Below are 18,872 nucleotides of genomic sequence, written 5' to 3' on the forward strand. Positions count from 1 at the left end.
CAAGTGTGATGACCTTGGTCCCCACGAAGAACAGAATAGTGATTGTCAGAATGCTGGTGCTCTCTGGTCATGTTTTCTTAATTCTGCCATCTGAGTAAAAGATGGAGTGTATTGTTAAATGCATTAGGAGTTATATTTAGAGTTGGTAGAGTTGATTTATCAAATTTCAAGGCCAACTCCTGCCCTTGGATATGTCCAGTGTATAAATGTGCATCCCTGACCAGAGGAACATCTGCTTGAAATGCAATGTTCTTTTGCTAATGGGATCGTCAGAGCTCGTTGGAGGTGGAGGCAGGCCCCGAGCACATAACACCTGCTGGCTCCTGCCATACTCACAGTTCACAGTGACCTTGACTTGTTTGACATCCGCTGAGGAGACCTCATTGGCAGCTTTACACTCGTATTTGCCAGACTGCTCCCTGGTGATGCCGAGGATCTCCAGATATTCTTCTTCTCCTTCAAATTCTCTTCCTGAAAAACAGGGGTGTACATGATTGTTTTACATAGTTTAAAATATGCAGCTTTTTTTCTTTCTAGAAGCCATAAATCTACATGGCTTTTCAATATTTTGACAATGTGTTTGTCTGAGGTCAGGTTCCACAGAAGCAGACCTGGAGACAAAAAGTCATGTGAAAGTGACTAAGGAGGAGGGGTTCTCAGGAAAAACTGGTAGGGGAGTGAGAAAATGGGAACTGGAAGAGGAAGAAGCCAATCAAGGGGGTGGTGCCAGGCCCTGTCCCAGGGAGGGTAGCTCTGGTCCATTCTCAGGGAGCTCTGGGAACAACAAGTGCCCCTTCAAAGTCATCCTGACCAAGAGTCAAGAAGCTGAAGTGGCTGTACATCCACACCACACTGGCTAACGGCATAGAACAAAGCAGGAGTTGGGAGGAGGTGCACACAAGATGCAAAGGGCTCAGAGGGGCGTCGCTGAAGTGCTGACATCATTGATTACACGAGGCTGCCAAGCACACCTTCAACCAAAGTTGTTATTAGGAGAAGTGGTTTCCTTGAGAAACTGTCACTCTTTTCCCCCAGATGATGTGGCATTCTAGTCACAGAGGTCGTGTCCTAAACTCTGTCCTGCCATTGCAGTTGTCTTATTGGGTGTCAAGTGGCATCACCCTTGAGGCTTTCAGGCTATGGACCAGCTCCCTGAGAATGTGCTGCTAACAGGCACCTTGTGGCAGACTCTGTCCCATGGGGGGAGGGCCCAGGAGCTAAATGTTATTGGCTTAACCAGTTGGGATTTGGGGTCTGTAGTGTCCTTTTTTGGAAAGTTCCACAAATTTGGATGTGCCCATTTAGTAAAGAATTCTCAAGATGGGCCAGCTTGTTTAATTCCCCTTGTGTGGAGTATAGATGATTAGATGAGTTTTTTACTGGAGTGGGGGAGGGGAGGGGAGAGAAAGAGAGCAAGCGAGAGAGGGAGAAGAGAGAGAGAGAGAAAAAAGAGAAAGTGGATGGGGAAGGGAAAGGAAAACAAGAAAGTGCAGGTGAAAAGAACAGGGAGTTGACAGGGGAAGAGCTTGTCCAGAAGGGCCGGTAGACTTCTAGCTAAGCCCAGCTTAGAATGAACCCCCCCTCACCCCAAATTATAAAACTTTACTGCTGTTGGGTTAAGATTGAGCAGCTGGGGATGGTGCTAAAGGACACAGCCTGCCACCCTGAAGAAAACTTGCTCCTGGTCATCCTACACTAAATGGTACCAATTAATAGCTCTGCTCAAATACCACAAGCTGTTTTCCTTTTCTGGAAATTCCCTGATGGCCAAATCAACATAACAGCCAGCCAGCACAGAGACAAATTCACTGTCTAAATATGTCAGCCAAGCCTGTTAACTAGGCTCCCAACAGAACATAGGCCTCTTTGATAACATCCTATAACCTAACTGTTAGGAACACTCCAAGCTTCCTATAATAGGGATATTTACTAGTTTCGAGGAAATTTTACAATCCTAACAACAAAAATGCAGTAGTTGTATAAAATTATTTAGTTCTGGAGTCCTGCACGTAACCTAGCACATGCTTCTACTGAAAATGTTTTAAAATTAGTCTATAAGTATGTAGCGATGTATTATTTGTAAAGCATTAATTTTTTTCCCCTGCGTTTTCTTCTCTATAGTCAGGCAAGTAGTCAGACCTGACTTTACATGTCCCCGAAGTAGAGCGTGGTAGGAAAGAAAAGAAATCTTTGAAGGGTAATAGTCCGTTTTATTGGATTTGCTGGGAAGAATCTAGGCTTGGAGGAAATAAAAGATTTTTCCTGCCTACTTGCAACTATGGACTGAGAATCATGCCAACTAATTGACACTAAGAATCTTCTAGCTAAATATAAATCCTCTGAAGACTAATGGCATCTCTGACAATCGCAGGCCAAAGCAGGTGTAAGCTTATTAAAAATCTGGAGTGCAGCAGTGGGACTGACAGGAAGGCAGTCTTACTGAGTTGGAGAATAATGGCGATTTGTAATGAAAAAGACTAAAGATGATTTCAGAATAGTTTAGGGTTTCTGCTCTGCCCTGCCTCTGCAGACATCACCATTCTTTTTTTTTTTATTTTGGTATCATTAATATATAATTACATGAGCAACATTATGGTTACTAGACTTCCCTCATCATCAAGTCCCCACCACATACCCCATTACAGTCACTGTCCATCAGTGTAGTAAGATACTATAGAACCATTACTTCTTTTCTGTGTATATACTGCCTTTCCCGTGTCTCCCCCGTTACATTATGTGTGCTAATCATAATGCCCCCTTTCTCCCTTATCCCTCCCTTCCCACCCATACATCACCATTATTCCTAAGTAGGTACAGAGTTGTCAGTAGAAGAGGGAACAAGTATAGTCTTCCTAGAGATGCCGCCCAGTACTGAATTCTTTTCAAGTCCCATAAAATATCTTATAGTGGTAACAGATCCCTACTTGCATTTTGAATCTCTTTAAACATATAAAGCAGTTCCAGGAGAGGGAAATATGATTTTTAACAACATCAAGTGAGGCTTTACCAGTTCAGGAAGATGGCATCTATGAGAGTAAATGTCAAGATGAACTAGAGAAAGAAAATAAAGCGATGCCTCCTGAGTTTGGGACCTGGGATGCCAACGTAGGCATTAGTAATCTCATTTTTTTCCTGATGAGCAGATAACAGAACAGATTCTCATGAGAAGAATTTTCAATCCCACACCTCTAAGAAGGCTTCCCCCAGTACCACCTGAGGATGATGGGGGGTCTTCCTCTAGGGGCCTCGCCCACAGGGAAGGTGGTTTTGCTCCTCCCAGGCCGGCTCTCCTCCACCCGGCTGCCTGTCTCCAGCACACAGTGCGTGTGCTTTCTCACTAGATGGAGTCTAACCAAGGAGGAAACCAAATACAGGTGAGAAAACCAAGGTGGTCTTCCCTCATTCAACCAGAGTGACCAGAGTTTAAAATGTTAAACCACACCTTTGGGCTCTTCTTCTTCTTCCTGACTCTTTGGATTCTTCAGCAGAAACTCTTACAATCACTGGCACATCTTGCTAAGCTACTTTTCTTGCACCCACAGGAGACTTTGCTCACAAAAAATTCTCCTCCTGCTTCACCTGAGCTCTTCTGTTGCTAGAAAGCCAAAGCAGCAGATTGTTAATTTCTTAGGGGACCCTGCTTTACTCGCGATATCCCCATGGACCAGCACAGGGTTCGGCCTAGTTACTCAGTGTTTGCCGAGTCAGATGACCTGAATTATGAAACACAAGCAGAAACAACAGTGGGATCCGACAAATCATATAGGTTAAGGGAATGAAGTACTAAAAGGTGGGCGAGGTCTTCTTATAAGCAAAGCTGGTATAGGACTCCGTATCCCCTTTAACAATCCTAACAGAGTAAGTACCCTTTTACTGGGGAAGAAAGGGTGTGCTGAGTACTCTGCTGTGCTCTGAGGCTGTATCTGCCCGCGGAGTTACTGCTTCAAGTAAAGGTATGGAGACACCCATGGAGGCCCCAGCCGAAACAGGCCCAGTGCCATTCCTTTCATACGATCTGCGACGGTTGTCTTGTTTCAAGGCACTAATACACCACGTTCATCTTGAGTCCCAGAATCCTGCAGTGCTCTCAGATTCTCTTGCTTCTTTCTCTCTGCCCCAGTGTGTCTTTTCCCTTCAGGCACCTTTTCTATTCTTCTTTCATATTTATCTGTCCAGCTGCTCTCAGCCCGAAGGTCCTGTCATCATTTTTACTTACTATCTCAAACTTAAGAAGAAGACTCTCAGGCCAGAATGTGATCCTTAACCTGTGACCCTTCAGTTCTCTGGGGGAATACAGCCCTATGGATACAGTGTGCATCCTTTCTCTTGTTCCCATCTCTTATTTTCTGCCCTTGTATAAATGTTTACTTGAAACACGAATTTTAATATTCTGGTATTTTAAATATCTCAACCTATTTCCACAAGCTTGCTCACGTCGCCAAGTGTTATATTTATTCTGGGATCTGGTGTTTAGTTTAAGAGTCCCTTTGCTTAATGTGCTTTTGTGTCTCCTGGCAATATTCAACAACCAGGCTAAATAGCTTCTCGTCCTCCTCAGTGTATGCACCTTTCAAACTCTTGCACATAATTAGCATATCCCCTCTTGGTCACTGTTTACTAAAGTTGTACATATTAGTTCTTTTAATATTTCTTCATAAGTCAGAAAGAAGGGCCTAAAGCTAATGGCAAGAGGAAAGTGTTCTCCTCTGTGTTCCCTAAAACAGAGGCAAATCAGCCAGGAATAACTTCAATTAACGTCTTCCAGGTGTTGCCTTCTGAGTAAGTGCCTTGGTGAAACTTGCAGAGTTCACATCCAAAATATTGATTTCTTTAGATTTCCAAGGACAACCAGGCATTTGTAAGCAAGCAGTCATTTGAAATTAAATACATTTTCATGGTGATTTTCTTTCTTTTTCCCTCTCTCTCCTCTTTCTCTTTCTCCCCTAACTTCCTTCCCCACCACATGCCAACCTATAAACAGCTACTTATTTACATGCAACCATTCACTCTTTTAGGAAACAGCATACATATTCACTTAACACTGAAATATTGGCTCATTAAATACATCAGGCTTATTCTTGAAAATTCCCCAGGATATAATAATCAGTACCCTATTTGGAATTAAAAGGGAAAGACTACATTATCCTAATAATCATTAGAGTATCTGTCATTCTTTTCCTTTATTTGAGATACAGGGAATAAAATTAAGGAAACATTTTAAATTTGAGTGTTTTATGACTTTAAAAAGGAAGAATTCCAAGAATTCTTATGTATTAGGATATGGATGATTTTTTTTTTCCGCATGGTTCTGAGAAGAGTCTCAAAAGCATAACATCTCTGGAAATTATTCTTTCATAGAAGAGAAGACGGGTTTGAAATGCGGTTTACACTCTCTTTACTTGTGGGGATTTGGGTATTCACAAGGAAGGAGCTGTAAACACATTAGCTATAAACACAAACATACACAGATTAATGACACACAAAGAAGCAGAATTTGGTTGTGGAGTATGTGTGTATGGACATGTCTGTTTAGGAGGGTCTGCAGTTGGAAAGGTGGGTAAAGAGGGTTAGCAAAAGCAAGCTATGAACTTCTACCTCGGAAAATAGAAGAAAAAAGGATCGTGAATCAATGATGCTATTTGAAGTTTTCTGTGCGAACTTCAAAAGCTGTAACAAGTTTCTGTCCTTACAGCACGTTTCAGGGTATTTTTTCTTTCTTAAGGACACAGGCACTTGTTCCTGTTTTTGCTTCCTTCCCTACTTAATTTTTGCACACCATATTCTACACAAACATACTAAAAAAAGGAAGAAACATAGAAATCCAGAAAAAAATCCCTGTGACAGAGTTTTGTTTATATTTCTAGCCATGTCTCTCTCTAGACCCTTTGAAGTTCTTGTTTCTTAGCTTCACATTCCACCTGAGAGATCCTGTAGTGTTTGACGGTGCTTCTGTCCAAGGGCTGAAACCACTTCTCATCCCCACCACTCAGCACCATCAAGGGAGGGGTGAAAGATGATCAGTGATCCATGATTGATAGAAGGTGGGGGTGGGGAGGATGCAGTTGACAGAAGCAGCAGTCATAGGAGGATAAGGGGACACAGGCAACCAGAATCCTGCAATGCTCTCAGATTGCATTGTAGTGAAGAGAATGAGGGAGGAAAACATGGAGAAGTGTGGTAACATGTGGGTGATTTTAAGGAAGAGTAAGACGGATGGAAATGAGAGTTCTCTAGAGAAAGAGGTATTTGACTATTAAGATATTTGAGCTACACGGGAGGGAAGGGGTTGGTTACTCTGCTGTAGCAATGTTCCCTATGAATAGTAAAACACAACAGGGTGTGGATTATGCAAATTGGCCCCATGTCTTCTGCAGCCCCAAAGGGTATAGTTAGTACCCAGAAACCAGAGGCAAGCACAATGCCAGGCAAGATTCACAACGGCTTTGGCTGTATGAATGAGCACGGGCCAAATGAAGAAACACACCCTGGCATTATTTTTCTGGCATCCAGAGAGGTCCAATTCATTACAGTTTGCGTTTTTTGTTCTCACATACAAAAAATTCAGCTAGCTGACATAGTTTGAGCTCACCATCCAACCGGAAGCTGCCATCAGCACAGCCTTTTCACTCCTGGGCCATGACATTATGTTATTGCACTCATACTTAATCATTACCCCCTATGTGGTGTCAGTTTTTAGAAACTGTTCTGCTCTTTTAAAAGCTAGACATGAAAGCAGGATCCCCTATGTTTGGTGTTCTGAAGGGGAATTGTACTGATAGCAGCTAATCTTCCATTGGAGGGACCACATCTGGTTTTGCTCATCATTGTACCCTGAGCATGCAGCATGATGCTGGATGCGGGAGTGCTCAGGAAATACTGCGCAGAGACTGCTGGTGGAGCTGCCACTTAATAAACATGGCTAGGCACGGTGCTAGGGGGCTCAGGCATTAGCTTATGTAACTCGTACCACAAAAATTGCTTACATATGAGGAAACATAGGGTCACAGGTTTAGGGAGGACCCTTAAGGGGGGTCCTTGCCTACATTTATAATGTTATTAAGCTGAGGTTCAAAGCAGGTCTGTGAACTTCCAGAGTCCATGTTTCCAATGGGGCATGACTACATTCATCATTAGAGTAGTGGGAGATGCCAGGGGTGGCTGAGTTCTTAGCTCTCCATGTCTACTCTGTCTTCTGAGTATAAAAGGGGAGGTTGAAAATAGGAAATTGGGGCATTTCCAAAGTAATGCCCCTCAGTTATAATTGAAAATAAAGAAAAAGAGCAGCCTTCGGCTTTTATAAGGTTTGTCCATATAATTTGCTTATTGAGAGAAGCAAAGAAAGCAGTAAATGAGAAAACTATTGGCATCTAGAAGTTTAGCCCTGCCCACCTATTTACAGAGGCCCCTCCAAAGCACTACAGTCATTGGTGCCCACCAATGCCAACACCCACAGAGGAGCTACAGGAACCATGTAGAATAGATTCACATTCGGAAGGACTTACTGGGAGAAGTGAGTGTTCAGGAAGCTGAGAAACACAAGTGGAGAGAACCGCAGGCAAACTGTAAAAGGGTGTGTGGCACACTGGTTAGCCTGCCTAAAACAGTTTTCTCCACTCAGGAGAAGTGAGCAGTGTGATGTGATAGCAGGACGTGCACTAGGGTGTGAGGGGTGGCGTGAAGGCTCTGGGTTTGCTGTGTTCCATGCATCTGCATCTCAATGACGATGCAGTGGAGTCCTCTGGCACCCACAAAGTATGGAACAAAATGGCATTTTTAATAATTTGTTCTTTCCTCTGTCATTCCTGTCTCCCTTTCTCCCTCTGCCCCTTCCTTCTCCTCCTCCTCTCTCTCTCTCTCTCTCTCTCTCTTGTTTCTGGAGAAAACAGTGTGTGTAAGCTGAAATGCCTTGGAAATTCTATTTGTTTAAAGTCCTTTATATATCAACACCACTGATGCTTGGTACTGATCTCTTGGCACTGAGTTCTAGTATGTATTGTGATAGGCTGCCCCGTGAATTGCTGTGGAAGTGGAGATGGCTCTTCAAGGATGTTAAATCTAATTGGTAGTGGCTGCCTTGAGCATGATGTTGAAAAGAATTAGGAAGCAGAGTCTGGGCAATGTCTGTGAGGACAAGAGAAGGGAACTTGTGCCACAGTCTTGGACCCTCAATTGCCCTGGGGTCTTCTGTGGTCCACCTGAGTTTCCTGGGGTCTGAAGGAATGTCTTCTAGATGCAGTGTGTAAGTTGAAAGCTACTGACTTCCTGGGTTTGAATGCAGTTGTACTTGGCAAATTAGGCAGGAGTGCTTATTTTGGAGTGAAGATAATGAGCTCCATTCTTGACAGGTGTTTCTGGAACATCCAGAGGGGTAGATTCCATGGGCATCTAGAAATATGCAGTTGCTAAGAAACTGGGGCTGGATGTCTAATATATACATTGGTGGTCATTCAAACCAGTGTAGTAGGAACTGCAGGACATTTGTATGATGTAGAATGTTGTCATAAAGCAAGGACTCACTGTCTTATTTATTTTTATTATCTCAGGGATGTGGGGATAAAGAGCCAAAGAGGTAAAACTGTGAAAAACAAAAAACCCAAATTCATAGAAGAGTTCTTTGGAATGAAACAGAAGCGAAAATGCCTACAGGTGTTGATTGTTTTCCAGACTACTTCCAGAAATGGGGGTGAGGCAGAGATTATAACTGCTGGTCAGAGGTATAGCAAAAACCAAGATCCTTCCCCGTTGTCATTCAGAACTGTCGGAGTGTTACACGGCCTGTCATTAGCGCTTCTGCCATGACTGAGGATTAAATATCAAAAGAGATGAGAGCAGCAGTTACTGTTTTCAAGAGTTCCATAAATCAGTTGGCATTTTGTAAGCGAATGTGTTAAACTCAGCAGGGCAACTGCACTGTGGAAAGATTGCTAGGAAGAGTTTTTTGTGGCTGTCACAGAAGCCTTTGAAAAGTAACTATAAAACAGAGAGGCCAGTACCTCATCTGCCTCCCCCACTTTCATTACAGGCTCTGATGTTGAAGTGACCTCATTTGGGCTCACCCCGAATTCCAGCCTTGCTCACTGCTGAATGAGCTCTTCGATCCACTGCAGAGAACGGTCTTGCTTAAAGTCAGTAAGTAAGTAATGAAGAGAAAAGTGGGGTGAGGGATTGGGACAGACCAGAAAAGGAAATGGTGGAAACATGAACTAAAGTGATGTCTTGGACTGTTCCCATTTAACGTGAGGTGGGCAGCCATCGGTTGCTCAGGGGTCAACACAAATAATAGTAAGGAGTTGAGCACTTTGCTTCTTGCTTTTAGACTAAAAATATCAACTGGGAATCATCCCCACCAGTGCTCAGTTTGGTTTGCAACCCTCCATGTCCCACTGCCCCTCAGTCCTGGCCTCAGTGGGAAGGGTTCCTGGCTGCAGTGTTGGGAGTACACAAAGAAGGACATAGAGGGGCGGAAAGGGACCCACCAGGAGCAAGCTCGTGCCTACTCTGAAAGCAGCTGCTCTCCTGGGCTGGGCCCACATGCTCCTGGAAGGCTGCGAGGCCGGTGGGCCAAAGCTTAATATGAAAACAGCAGCGATTTGTCTCCACTGCTATTTATGTTTCAAGCACATGACAGGCTGTCAGTGCCAGTGAGGGTCGCTAAATTTACCACCTTTCAGATTACTGCCACCGTCTCTGAGTTGACAAGTCACTTCATTTAAAAACCACTGCATTAGGATGTGTCCTACACTTCTTTTTAAATAAAAACAAAGGGAGAGGAAAAGGCCACCACAAAGGTTTAAATGATTGAAATGAAGAAAGCTCACAAGACTGGCTCAGTGTGATGGGAGGGCACCACTTTGACAAAGTCCCCTCTAATTAAAGTGGCAGGTGAGGGAAAGGGATGGCCTCAAAGTTCTTGGTTTGACTGATTTGTAAACTGGATGATGTTTTTGTGGGGGGTGGGTAGTAACAGGAGTATCATACCTGTTGAATCTGAATGCTTATAGAATTGACATTCAAGTGAGAGATTCCTTCTAAACAACTGTATAGAAATGAAGAATAAAACGACTTATTTTTTTTATTTTTTTATTTTAAAGTTTAAAACCCATTTATTGCTTACAAACTGCAGTCCAGGCCAGCTCTCCCCGCTGCTCCAGCAGAAGCAAGCAGGCCAGCCGGCCAGCGCCTCCCTTAAACTCTCAGGTTCAGACACGCCCTCAGTTATCCAGGCAATTACCCGTTGACAGGAAGATGCACTTCTCCCCACCCCTGAGGATATGCAAATGCACTAAAGCCCGGCGAGATACTCCGGAAATGTTGCAATTTTACCTACAGGGAGTTAGAGAGAGAGTGTATCTAGTAACAATCAGTTACTAGAAAGAGTGGCATGGAAAGGCCTCCCTAAGGTGACTTGAAGTGGGAGAATGAACAAGCCCCAGCATTCCAGGGAGCAGCTAGTTGGAAGTCTCAAGGCAGGAAGGACCTTGGCATATTCTAGGACGATGGCTTTCTTTTTTAACCACGATATAGGGGATTCAGAAAAAACACATTTTACACTACAGTACACACATGCATCTAAAACAAAGGTGTCGTGAAATTCTCCTTCATAAATTGCTGAGATGCAAACGACTTATTTTTTTATACTTCATCTTTATCTGTTCATTTATTTTCTGAGGTCTTTATAACCTGAAGAAGATAACTATAGACAAAAGGAAGGAATCTAACCATCTAGGGGATAAAGGGGTAGAGATGGGGTATCTCTAAATGCTGAATAAGATTAGCCATTCAAAATACAAATTTTTTAATAATAATAATAATAATAATAAGGGAGAAATGTGGAATTCACATATAAATCAAGTATAAAAATCAAACGAATAATCATAGTTGACCTGATTGTTTATAGTTCATGATGCGTGATCAAAACCGAAAGTTTCTGTGATGACTGTCCTTGCACTGTTCACCATGTAAGAACTTATTCACTATGTAGGAACTTGTTCACCATGTAAAAACTTGTTCGTTATGCCTCAGAAGATTGGAGACTGTTGAGAATTAGGCTTGGGGTTGTTTAATGATTGTGCATTGAGTCCCCTATACAGAATTTTATTGTTGTTAACAACCATTTGATCAATAAATATGAGAGATGCCCTCTCAAAGGGAAAACAAAATACAAATTTTTATTATAAAAAGGACTAAATATTTAAAAATATAATTGCAAGTGGATTGTGATCTGAAGAGTAGAGCAAGGCTTCTGAGTGCCATTATGAACAGTCACTTGACAAATAATTATTGCTACCATGTGTCAGCCAATAATTTAAACAGGAAGTGCAAGAGATAGAAGTTATTATTCCTAACTTATGGAATATACATTCTCACCAGGGATCAATACAATTAAAATAGCTCTGAGAGGCCTCGACTTCAGTTCACATGAGTGGGAAATGGAGTAAAGGCATCAGGAATTATACCTAAACTAGTTTCTATTGAAAACTATTAATCATATTTTCTTCAATGATTTAACTGCCAGTCTTAATTCCAATTTGGTTTATTTCCTGATTCGGTTCTGTGTCTTGAATCTTTTTGTCTGTTCTTGGGTTAGTCTCCCAGTATTTTAATTACATAGTTTTTAATACATTTTAATTAAAGATATGAATAGTCATTTTTCAGAGTTTTCCCGATTGGTTCTACATTTGTTTTTTAGATGAACTTTAGAATTATTTTCTAAATCAAACAAAAAATAAATATGCAGTCTTTTGATTGCGCTTATATTGAATTAAAGGCATATTTTTACAATCTTGAATCTTTCTATACAGGAATAAGATATCACATTGAACTCTTTTTTTGTTCTTCTATCATTTTCTCCCCATTGCAAGTACTGAGAAGTTTTTGTTAAGCTTATTCTAGCATATTTTATATTTTCTTATTTCTACTGAATAGGGTCCTTTTTGCCATTATTGATTGGTATTAATCATATTTAGAAAAACCATAGTTTTATATGTCTGTACTATTAACTACCTGCTGAATCACCTCTTTCTTTTACTGTTGCTAAAATGGCATTGAAATATTAGGCTGTCCATTTTGAAAAAAATATATCCTCATACTATATTCACCAAAACAAATTCACATAGATCCAATGATTCAAAATTAAAAATTAAACTATAAGACTGTTTTTAACAAGATAATAATTTGACAATATTGAAGAAGGGAATGCCTTCCCAGGCAAGTCATGAAACAAAGAAGCCATTAAAAAAAAAGATGCATTACTTTTTAGGTTGATTACATAAAAAGTAGAAGTATTCCTATAGTACAAGCCTTCATCAACAAAGTTAACATACAAATGACAAGATGAAAAACCTATTTAATATATATATGACCAAAAAAAGGCCAAATTGCTTACAAAGTTGAATTTTCAAAGCTACTGGGTTGGTCTGAGCATCTTGGGAGACAATTTGACAATATCTAGTCAAGCTGAGAATGAACGTATGATCCAGCAATTCCTCTCCCATGGGCAGTGAGGTTCACAGCAGCCTCAGAAGTGGCCACACTGCATAGGCAGTAAAAAAATTGCTGCATATTCATACACTAGAATGTCATACAGAAAAGACAATTAATAGGTGGTAGCTCTAAGTGGCAACATGGACAGTCTCCTAAGCATAATGCCATGTGAAATAAAACAGAATAAATAGAGTATAAATCTCCCTCATATGAAAATTATAGGCAAGCAAAACTAATCATTTTTTCTGGGAATGCTGTATAGTTGTAAAATTATAAAGCAAGGCAAGGGAAGGATTATCACAAAATATTTAGCATTCTTATATCTAATGTTTATTAAGTGCTTAATATATGCCATGCTTTTTATATAACGGTATTCACTTCATTAAGAAAATTTAATTCATGGAATATAATGCTATCTGGTCATAAAAAAGATATATTGTTTATAGGATACTATGGGATAGCATATCTCCTTTGTGTTAGACATATATAAATATTTAAGTGTGTATGTCCATATATATGTATGTGTGTGTGTGTGTGTGTGTGTGTGTGTGTGTGTGTATACACACACACAATGTCCATAAAATATTAGTAGCAGTCTTCTGGATTATGGAATCAGGATTGCCAAAAGTGTGTGGTCATGGAATTTCCCTTCATTTTATGCCTTCCCATACTGCTTGAATTTTTGACATATATCATATATTACTTTCATAATAAAAGTTTTTTAAAAATGGAACTGGATTTAATAATTCAAGTGCAGGGGACAGACATACCCACCCTTGTAGCCATGTCCTTGGGGCAGGTTTCTCATAATGAAAAAGAAAATCTCTGAGATTTCCTATTTCTGGCATGAGGAAAGAAGAATTAATAGGGAAATAAGGCTCCAGTGCCAAATGACAAGAGGAATAGTAGCAAGGAAGTTGATACTATATAAAATCAGAACAATTCTCTAGTTAGTTGGACAATGAGGAGTTTTAATGACTATCTGTGGAGACTGTCTCTTCCACTCTACCTCTTGTACCTTCCAACTGTGGCTGTTAAAGAATTGTCCCTGCAGGGCCTGCCCACCCTGAAGCAGTTGTTGAGCCTGGTGGATGGTTAGATGTCCTTTCCCTGCTCCTGAGAGGGTTCTGGACTTCAGCACTGACTCTGAAAGCGACAGGTACCTGTACGCAGATTCCTTTTCCTCCCCATCTCCACCTTGTGTACCCGTTAGCTTGGTTGCTTCTTGGTCCTTATCCCTGGCACTTGCATGGCGCTCCGGTCTGCAGTTGCGCTGATCCAGGACCTGGACTCACCACTCAGTGGCCAGCATCTCCTTTCTTCCAAGGATGGAAGCTTCTTATGGTATTTCTATCACTAAGAATCTAACAGCCTTGATGCAGAGCCATTACCCAGAATCTCTGTGCCCTGCTATCATCATAGCCCTTGGACCCAAATATTCTGAGAATGACCCCAAGCAGAGTTTCCTTAATGATATGAACTACAAGTTTTCCAGGGAAGTGGAGGAGATCTGAGGTGTGTGGGTAGAAAAAAACCCATCCTTTGTTCCAGTTTGTTTCTTCTTTTATAGTTCTTTAGCCCAAGCAAAAGTTAGTTTATCTTCCTTTCTCACTGGGAAATTCTAAGTTTGCTAGTGGCTAACAGGCAAAATTATTTCCTTAAGAGTATGTAATTTCTAGGATGTATATGAAAACCTTTATTAATGGGGAAAGCAAGTGATAACTAACACTTGCCATACAAAAATATTAGGCTCAGTATTTTTTCCACATTATACTGTACAGAGCATTGCATTTGAACAAAGCACTTAAAATATATTCAATTGCTGATATAATTTGTGTGTACTTATATCAGACAACTTCCCAGCCATTTAGTCTTGTTCTAAGAAACTGATCAGTCTGCTTAGAAAGTTTGCCATGTCATTTCCCATACCTACTTTACAAGGATCTTTCTGCAACCACACAGAATAAGTACGTAGGGATTCAGTAACTAATGGATTTCAAGCTGGGACCTCTAGTGCCTGTTTAAGACACTTGATAATTGCAAGGCATGTTGTTTTGGACAGAATGTTTGTGTCCCCCCTGAAATTTATATGTTGAAATCCTACCCCCAGTGTGATAGTATTAGAATGCGGGGGCTTTAGGAGGTGATTAGGTCATGGGGGTGGAGTTCTCATATATGGGGTCAGTGATGGAATATAAGGGACCCTAGAGAGCTCTCTCGCCCCTTCAGCCCTGTGAGGACATGGGGAGAACACAGCTGCCTATGAACCAAGAAGTGGGCTCTCGCCAGGTACTGAATCTATGGACACCTTGATCTTGGACTTCTCAGCCTCCAGAACTGTGAAAATAAATACTTGTTGTTGATGCCACATGGTGTATGGTAGTTTGCTCTAGCAGCCCTAACTGACTGAAACAGTGTGTCTACTCAGTGCATTACTCACCATTAGGGAAGAGTCTCTGGAGTCTATCCAAGGATCACATATTTAGAAAGCAAGCCACTTGGACCCTGATTATTTATACACTTGCTCAAGATGGCTTCCTGGAGTGAAACTATAGGCTTTTCGATAAAAACTATAAAAAATTACTCTTATGAACATATTTTCTATATATTTCACAAACTTCAGTCAAGTATGCTGTCTAATACATTACTCAATACCCTTTATAAGTGGCCTCCATGCATCAGATATTTGAAGGAAATGATGCTTAAGTGGACTGTTAAACATTTGCAACTGTTCCTGAAATTAAAAAAGTAGCTTTGTGAATGAATATATTTTCTCTTTTGCCTTCACTTTAGAAAAATTATGCAAATATTGTGCCCAGGAATAGTGACAGCTTATCTTAGGTTTCTGTCATGATCGATTCCAGTGTTTCTCAAGGTGTGATCCATGGCCCACCTATACAGCTTATTATACATCTAGCTTGTTATACATCTAACTAGAATTATACATCTAGTTAATAGTACATTATATTATTACATGCAGATCACTGGACCCTTTCACAGACTTACTGAATCATAACTAAAAGAGGTGAGGCCCAGGAATACATGTGTTTATAAAGCTCCCTAGATGATGCCTGGGTACTCCTATGTTTGGGAACCATCCATCTGATTTAAATAGTCTGACATTCAGAGGCACATTCCTTTTCTTCTCTCAAAGGACCTCAGTTAACTCCAGTGACAGGTTTAACTCTGGTCTGGGATCAGGGATCAGTCCAGCTTTTAAGTCAGGGAGATTGAAGGAGAACAGTTAAATTATCATGAGAGGAATCAACATTCTACTTTTGAACTTGACACTCACTGGTCTGACTTTGTGCCACATGGGCTGCTTACATATACTAGTTCATTCATCTATATGGCCACATTCTTTTCTCTTTCTTTACAAATGGAACTACTTAAAGTTAGCAAAGTTAAGGAACTTTCCCAACATCACACAGATAGTAAATAGCAGAGCCAAAATGTCTGTGCTAGTGTTTTTAACAATCATACTATATTTTAAAAGTTTTAGCTCCATTCCTGGAACTGATCTCCATCTTGCCTCCTAGTTCTAGATACTAGGTTCCTACAAAAGCCAATGTTGACTACTTGGTGGCCTGCCTGGAGTTCTAAACAAAGCCTGGGTCCCAATTCCAGCTGTCTGCTATCCTTTACTTTCCTATCTATCCTGCAGGTCATGGTGTTTTGCTTGGCATAGTCAGCAGATTTTCATATTCTAAATACAAACAAGAATAGATGATTTAGATACAAAGTTGGACAGGAAAATGCAAATTTCCTTTCCGACTTCCATTATGCATGAATTTTACTACAAAAGTATCTTCGTTCAGTGGATAAACTATCCATGAACTTGCAGAATGACAGATGGATGGCTGCTGATGTTCTCAAGTATTGGAAGATCCTCTAAGAGTAAATTAATTTGTAAACAGACAAGAAATTTAACTTTTTTGGATCATGTTCTATAGGATGCTGAGCTAGTCCATCCCACATGCTGGTACCTGGGTTGCAGAGTTACAGTGAAATTACATGTGGCCAGCATGAGTTATAGGTAGATAAGGTGATGCAAAGCAGGGGCTGCCTGCATGGTGACATCTGGCAGGTTGCCAGGCAGAATAAATTGCCTCAAAGAACGCAAACTTTAAAGCTTAATTATTTTCCCATTAAGACTCCTTTTGCAATGCAAATATTAATGCAAGTGGTTATACCTTTTATCTAATGTCTTAATTCTCAATTAACACCTACGGGACTGGTCAGCCTGTAGGCAATGAGGATAGGTACTTGTGGGAATAGGTTCCAGGGAATTGGAAGGTCTGAAATGGAAGAAAAGGACACTGCTAGGGAAGAAAGGCTGTGTGTGTGTCACAGTCCAGATGTCACATTTCATACAACTTTGGCTTAGTGTTTGAGGTAACTATGAAATAAGTAGTGAACACTGAGACAGAAAGTCATTTTTGCTAATATCTATGTCTCGATGTGAAATTAGCTGCGGATATGGATAAGATGGTCATGTTTATGATATATATAAATAAGTCAGTCCTGGAATAGGTATAAAATGTACTGAAAGTTTGTGGATCCATTTGAGGTCATGCTAGGTGGTCTTTTAAACTTGCTGATACATATTTTGATGAGAACAATAATACCCGGGTTTTTCAGATGATAATTGGGTAAATTCTGAGCAGGTCTTGGAATGTCTTCAAAAAACCACTAGGCTTTCAGATCTCCTCAGGCTTCCCTTCTGTGAACCATTCTAAAATGCTGTGGTTTCCAGAAAGCTAAACCTGATTATATCACTATCTCAACAAAACATTTACTGATGAAATTTTCAATTCCTGGCCTAAAAAATCTTGCAATTTCAAGTTGAAGAAAGTTAAGTAACACAAATCACGGCCTTGGACAGATGGTGTCACCCGAAGACAAACTGAGCAGTGGCTTTTGGGCAGTGCTCTCCTGACTGCTGTGTTCAGGGGCAGCAGTGATGAGAAAAGCATGAGGGAATTCCTGCAGCAAACAAGAAGGTAATAGGGCAGGACATGGAGAGCACCGGAAGACATCATGCAAATCAGAACAGGGAGAAGAAGAAGAGCAAGAAGAAACCGCCAGCAGAATTGCAACAGCCTAGAGTAGACTCACAGATACCTGTAAAATCAGCCTGTTGGCAGTCAGGGCAGAGGTTGGTTTTGGCTGGGTGAGCCTAAACCTATTCACAAAAAGACTTCATTGGTATGACATAAAGCAGCCATGCTAAGAAGTGGTTATCTGTCATTCTACACTTAGAGCCGATGCAAATAAATAGGCATATTGACTGCAAAGATGTTTTTGTTAGGTAGAAAAAAAGACATGAGCAGTTGGGGAAATGGGAAGATACAGTTCAAGGGAAGAACAGCCCAGACTGCCCAGGTAGGGGCCTCATGTGAAAATAACAAAGGCTTTGCAGGGAGATAATTTCCTCCCCAACCAGATCCCAACAGGGGCACAAGCGAACGGAACTAAGAACTGCCCAGATCACACCTCAGCGTGAGGAAAGGACACACTCACTGAGAGGGAGGCTATATAGAAATAGAAAGACCTGTAAATCAAATACCCCACCTTGTCAGTCAAAGAGGCGCCTGCTAAACAGAATGCAATATATAAGCCTCCCGCCTAACAGATGGAGGCCTTTGAGTACCTTGACTCTGGCCTGCTCCTCCCTGGAGTGCATTCAAATAAAACTTTCCATCTGCTTCGCTACTGTGTCTCTGCCTTTCAGTTCTTTGCTGTGGCGGGACAAGGATCAAAGAGAATGAACTCAACCTGTAGCATTTTGGGAATAGGGAAGTCTGAGTCACAGCAGTTTGGAGTGATCATCCCTGATGACCTAGCGATAACCTTAAAAGACTCGAGGCCCAAACCATTTCTTCTTCTCCTTTTCCTTCTTCTTCTTTCTCCTTCTCCTCCCTCTTTCCCTCATCTTTGTCCTCCTTCTCCTCCTCCTCCCTTTTTTTTTAACCAACATCCCTGGTTCTGATACAGTTCTGGGTGGTCTAAGGACTTCAGGTTTAGGCTTGGGAAGGTTATCTAGGCACTTTCTGTGTATCAGGGGTAATGAAAAAAGTTTTGTCCCTCTGCCCAACTCTTATCTAAGGAAATGGCTGTCTAGAGAGCTGCTGAGTGCTGTCATGGATGAGAGCTAGTGTCTGCTGCCCTGGGAAGTGGGCGTGCTGGCTACCTATGAATTGCCTGGGTTGTGGTAAGGCTAGTTAAACCTTGGTTAGAGCACAGCTAATTGGATCTATGCTAATTAAAATAAGATGTAATTCCCAAACATTCAGATGCTTGACCTTCCCCTCCCTCAATCTGAGTACTGGCCATCGAGAAATCTATCCCTCTTTTCCATCAAGGAGTCAAAGTTGGAATATCATAAA

General features: G+C 41.2%; 1 protein-coding gene across 4 annotated transcripts in view; it reads right to left on the reverse strand.

Annotated features, from left to right (window-relative positions):
• Positions 1-18,872, reverse strand: part of LSAMP (limbic system associated membrane protein) — an 820,993-nt gene that overhangs the window by 43,016 nt on the left and 759,105 nt on the right. For all 4 annotated transcript variants that reach the window (XM_036883394.2, XM_036883392.2, XM_036883391.2 and 1 more), the window contains one exon: positions 337-471. In XM_036883394.2, the coding sequence (XP_036739289.2) occupies positions 337-471 (135 nt within the window). The remainder of the gene's footprint in view (positions 1-336; positions 472-18,872) is intronic.

Source organism: Manis pentadactyla, chromosome 1, assembly GCF_030020395.1.
Source record: "Manis pentadactyla isolate mManPen7 chromosome 1, mManPen7.hap1, whole genome shotgun sequence".
NCBI lineage: Eukaryota > Metazoa > Chordata > Mammalia > Pholidota > Manidae > Manis > Manis pentadactyla.